General features: G+C 36.0%; 2 protein-coding genes across 2 annotated transcripts; both read right to left on the bottom strand.

Annotated features, from left to right (window-relative positions):
• Positions 1–3431: 3431 nt before the first annotated feature.
• LOC131026795 (probable carboxylesterase 15) lies at positions 3432–3803 on the bottom strand. The gene has a single exon (XM_057956774.1). The coding sequence runs from the start codon at positions 3801–3803 to the stop codon at positions 3432–3434; it is 372 nt and encodes a 123-aa protein (XP_057812757.1).
• A 123-nt stretch (positions 3804–3926) lies between these two features.
• Positions 3927–4523, bottom strand: LOC131026794 (probable carboxylesterase 6). Its single transcript, XM_057956772.1, has 2 exons — positions 4287–4523; positions 3927–4193 (listed from the first exon to the last, which is right to left on the bottom strand). Exons 1-2 carry the CDS (start codon positions 4521–4523, stop codon positions 3927–3929), a joined length of 504 nt encoding a protein of 167 aa, XP_057812755.1.
• Positions 4524–4909: the final 386 nt, after the last annotated feature.

The following is a 4909-nucleotide window of genomic DNA, read 5'->3' on the forward strand; positions in this document are numbered from 1 at the left end:
GGATTTCTGAAATGAATTGAGAGGGATGCCTTATATAGGGATTTCATAATAAAATCAACTTTAGGCTGACTTAAAATCACTATATTTTCACACAGAACTAGATTTGAATAGGATAGGACCACCTTGTTATCCTCCCAAAATTTATGGGAAAAAGTGTGGGATCGTGTGCGAGTTTTGCACATGGTCCTACAGTCTGCACATCATCCCAACAAAATAGGCTCAAATTTTCAAGGATATGATATGATAGGATCCTAATGCCCAAAGTAGCTTTGTATGAAAATAAATAATGTTTGGATGGGGAATTGTGTCTCGAGATTTGAAATGGGGCAAAATTTATAATAAATTGGGATAATAAAAGATAAAGGGCACACCTAGAATTAAGACCCAAATAATAAAGTGTTGATGTATTAAAGTGGAATAAGACTCGTAATATTGAATTAAATAATAATTTAAATCAATAAAGGTCTTATGATGCATAGAGGAATGGGAAATACTAAAATGAGTGCTAAGAGAGTGTGAAATTGGACACCTTAATTAAAGGTGTACAATTTACAACACTACAATACTATTGATGGTTTTCAGGACAAACATATTTTTTATATCTTGGTGTAATTGAGATCTTAATTGTGATCTATCAAACTTAGTTCATGGTTTGTTGGAGGTGAGATACTATTTTTTTCCCTTGGAGAGATCCTAAAACTTACAATTTTACAATTAGAGTCGTTTTGGCATGAGATGATTACATGGAAATCTATTGGTTTTAGATAGATTAATCTTTAGGTTTGCTAAAGATGGATCTTCATGTGCAGCAAGATGAGAAAGTTTGTTTGGTAATCTTGATTTTAATCTATCATGCTTTATTCCTTTGTGATGCAAATATTAAGTGGGATAATGTAAGTACTAGGTGTGGTATTCACCTTGTCAGTACTAATATAACAACATCAAAATTAAAGTTACGAATATAATGTTGTGAATATATATTGTGGGTAATCTCCAAAGATCATGGAATGGGGTGCCTATATGATAGTTGGAGGTACATGTGGAATATAAAACTCTTTAAAACATTTGGAAATATTTGTTGTAAGAGGCATAATATGGTGTAAGATGATTACACAATGGGAAGTTACATGTTAGTCATAGATTATGGAGGTTGCATGTTTCATTTTTCATGTTTGGTATGTGGGTGACCTTATTTTGTCTTTTATGGTGTTATTTTATCCTATCTATAAAATGAGGTCACTTTTGGAGGGAAAAGTCATTTGACTTGACAACAACTTCTTTGTAATTCGCGTACATGATTAATGAAGTCCCTTAACATGTTTGCTACTTGGCTCATGGTATTAAGTTCATGGTTTTGTAATACCACTTGGTGGTTGTGTGGCTTACTTTATCTATATAAGCAAGCACATGGTTAGTGGTATTAATGTAGTAGTTGGATGCATAGTTATGCTACCAATTTTCCTCCATGGTTCAAGTGTGGATCACTTGTTTCTCTTGGTTGCTACATTATAATATGTTGATATATCTACATGTGTTTATCATAGGTTTCAAAGGCCAAGAGATATTGCCAGATTATTCATAGTTTGAAGACTGTCTTGGAAATGACAATGTTTCCTTGATAAATCACAAATTAGTTTCTTATTACATTATAAATATGTATTATGTTAATGTGATGAGTGATGTTTTAAACACTATATTTTTTATCAATTTTTTTCTCCAAATTGCATATGGTGCTATATGTATGAATATTGCTTCTATTTCTTTTATCATTTCCTTTCTTCATTCTTCTTCTTTTAAAAGTGGGTTTTACAAGCCTTTGTGCTTCCACAATTATATCAGATCTAAAAACTTGTAACATTCTTCTTATAGAATTAAGTTCTTAATTTTCCAACGTTATGCTCAATATGTAAGTGTAAGAGTGTGATATCACAATGTATCCTCAATAGAAAACCATAGAAATGTGACGTAACAATGTGAGAAAAAATATAACAATACGAGACTAATAAGATGTAAACAATGGTCAAAGACTAGAGTTTGTGTCATAGATGTGAACAAACATAGGAAAGGTATGATAAACATTAGATTAGGCAAAAAATTAAAATGAGAAATCATGATAAATGGGAGAGGGCATAAAAGCATGAGTTAATAAGGAAAAAAAAGCAAAGTGAAAAGAAGAATTTGAAAAGCCAAGTGGGAAAGTAAAGGCTATAAATCATGAGCATAGTGAAAGATGCAAACAACCATATTAGAAAATATGTCAAAGTAAAAGAAGATGAAAACCAAAATGCCTTCGCCCAAGTGGAGTAAAAGATTAAATATTAAAAATAAGGTATAGACATAAAAGAGCTATAAATAGTAGTAAAATGAATTGAAAACCAAAAATGCCCCTTAAGTGGTGGATATCAAGTGTAAACCAAGTATAAGAGGTTATAAAAATGTGAAAAAACATGAAAAATAAGACATAATAAAAAACAAGGGATAAAAGTAGAAAATGCATCTTTTTAAAGAGGTAAAGGTGAAATCCAAGATATACATATATATCGATATATATTATAGTGATGCTCATTAACCATTGCATAATTTTTTTAGGTGCCACTTTTTGAACCATAAGTTTTAGCTTAATTAAGAGATCGTCTTCATCTTCCTATGAATAAGTTATCCAATTTATCATATATAGTTTGTTATGATATTGCTACCAAGATTCAATTATGTAGTTTTTAAGTCAAACCCATTAATTCATGTTTCATGAGTAGTGGTTCACAAGAACCCATCTCTCATGAGAATGAATGGCACACTTAGCACTCATTGCATCTAGGTGATAGTCACAAAGGTGAAGCATCAAACCTTTTAGAGAGGTCATCCATCCCAATACTACTCCAATTCAAGTGCGCTTAACCATGTAGCTTCCCCCAAGGTTAAGGACACTTTGCTTGCTACCTCATTTGCAAAACCCTTAGCAAGTATTGTGTCTTATGAACCATTCTTTTGTTATTTTTCTTCAATGATTAAATTTTCAATCACATTTTTTTTTTTAATTTCTTTATATTAGATGTAAACACACATTCAATAAATATAACACTAATTTCCTCTTTTCTTAACAATTCATATTTCTTAACTTATGATTGTGATGGAATGGTAAACATTCAATATAACACAACATGCTAGTCATACCATTACATCTATTCTAATTGTTCTCCCGTATCCAAACATTTATCCCTTCACAAATCAAAGCATGTTCTAATTGTTCTCCCTGTACAAACATTTATCACGTCACAAATCAAAGCATGTTCTAATTGTTCTCCCCTATCGACAAAAAAAAATGGCAATTCAACAAAAAGATTAATTTACAGTGAGGATTTATTAGATTCGAAGTTATGACATCTGAAATTCGCAAGGACCATGATACCCAAAAGAGGGTGCCAAACAGTTTTCTAACAATCCTTAATGAAACGATCGATGACATCAACAAGATTGGAAGCCTGCACAGCAGTGTGCTCGTCTTCCTCGATAGCAAACTCATTGGTGTGAAAACAATGCTCCACATCTTCCGAAACAATCATCTCCACAGTCTGCCCTGCATTTTTCATAGCCTGGCAGAATTCCATCTGTGTGTCCCGCATCAAATCTCCATCCGCAATGGCAACCAACATTTTGGTAAGCTTTAATCCATGGAGAGGCGGAGCGTGAGGACCCATTGGATTAGTAATTGGGTGATCCTTATTACTCCCCTCCGGCAAAGCCAACTTTAAGAAGCCATCGATCTTTACGACAGTGAAGGACGGAGATTTGGGAACGGTTTCCATCTCCGACCCGCTCCGCTCGTTTCTCACAAACCCTGGGAGGATTAGTACACAACCGCGCAGGCAGAATTTTGAATCACTTATCAGTGAATTTGATTACACACCATGAGACCAAAGCGAAGCCTTTTAACTTTCGGCGGCGGCGGTGCAAGCGAGGGCAATCTGGTGCACTAAATTGCCCCCCGCGCTCTCTCCCATGAGAAAACAGCGCCGGAAATCAACGCTATCGCTGACCCAGAATTTTGTTAATTCACATTCTGTAATTGCTTGATCTTTGATTCGATTCAGGTGGGCGAGGGTTCGAATCCACTCCATCGTCGCAAGGCAGTCGTAGCAGGCTGCGGGAAGCCGGTTCTCTGGAGCCAACCTGTAGTCCACCGACACCACCACCACCTGTGATGTTCTGGCAAGGCGCGAGTAAAACTAATAAAATGTGCGCCAGTCCACATGGCCAACGCAGAACCCTCCGCCATGAAAATGGATCACCAGCGGAAGCTTCTGTTCGGTCTCGTTTTTGCCCTTCTCGGGCATGTATATGCGAGCCCACAGCCCGGTCGCCTCGTCTAGAACCACATCCCTTGTGGCCACTCCATCAACAAAGTTGTGATTGGAAGGGGGAATTGACTGAGCGAGGGGCGTCTGCTGAGGCATGCGTTCCACAGATCCGTCACTGAACAGCTTCAGCTCTCCTGGAATCTCATCCACAACCTGTTTTTCTTCCATATGGCCCTGGAAGAGGATTTCGTCCACTATTTGTGTCCTTGTTACGCCGATGGGTGTTCTCTTATGTAAGAAACACACCCCAGGAATATACCACTCGAAAAGCACAAATCATGGATGACAAAAATACAAAATTACTCAATCGTTCGCTTTCCTTTCAAGAATTAAGCCAAAAAAATTTATTTATTTATAATCCTTTATATGGAATCTATTCTACTGCTCTGATGTGATGTAATCGTTGTTGTTATGTTATGTAGTCCGATGTTTTGACAACAGCTCACTACCATAGTTGTTATCCTTGGACGGCTGTTGGTGATTGATTTAGTCTACTTTAACTTTTTGTCCAGCAATTTGTTCCTGTCTCTGTTCAACAGTTTTCCTTCTATACT

This window comes from Cryptomeria japonica, chromosome 1, assembly GCF_030272615.1.
Source record: "Cryptomeria japonica chromosome 1, Sugi_1.0, whole genome shotgun sequence".
NCBI classification, from domain to species: Eukaryota; Viridiplantae; Streptophyta; class Pinopsida; order Cupressales; family Cupressaceae; genus Cryptomeria; species Cryptomeria japonica.

Coding starts and splice junctions, on each gene's coding strand:
- LOC131026795 (XM_057956774.1), bottom strand. CDS start 3,803: ATGGAAACCGTTCCCAAATCTCCGTCCTTCACTGTCGTAAAGATCGAT.
- LOC131026794 (XM_057956772.1), bottom strand. CDS start 4,523: ATGGAAGAAAAACAGGTTGTGGATGAGATTCCAGGAGAGCTGAAGCTG. Junction 4,194..4,286: donor CCGAACAGAAGCTTCCGCTG/GTGATCCATTTT, acceptor AGAACATCACAG/GTGGTGGTGGTGTCGGTGGA.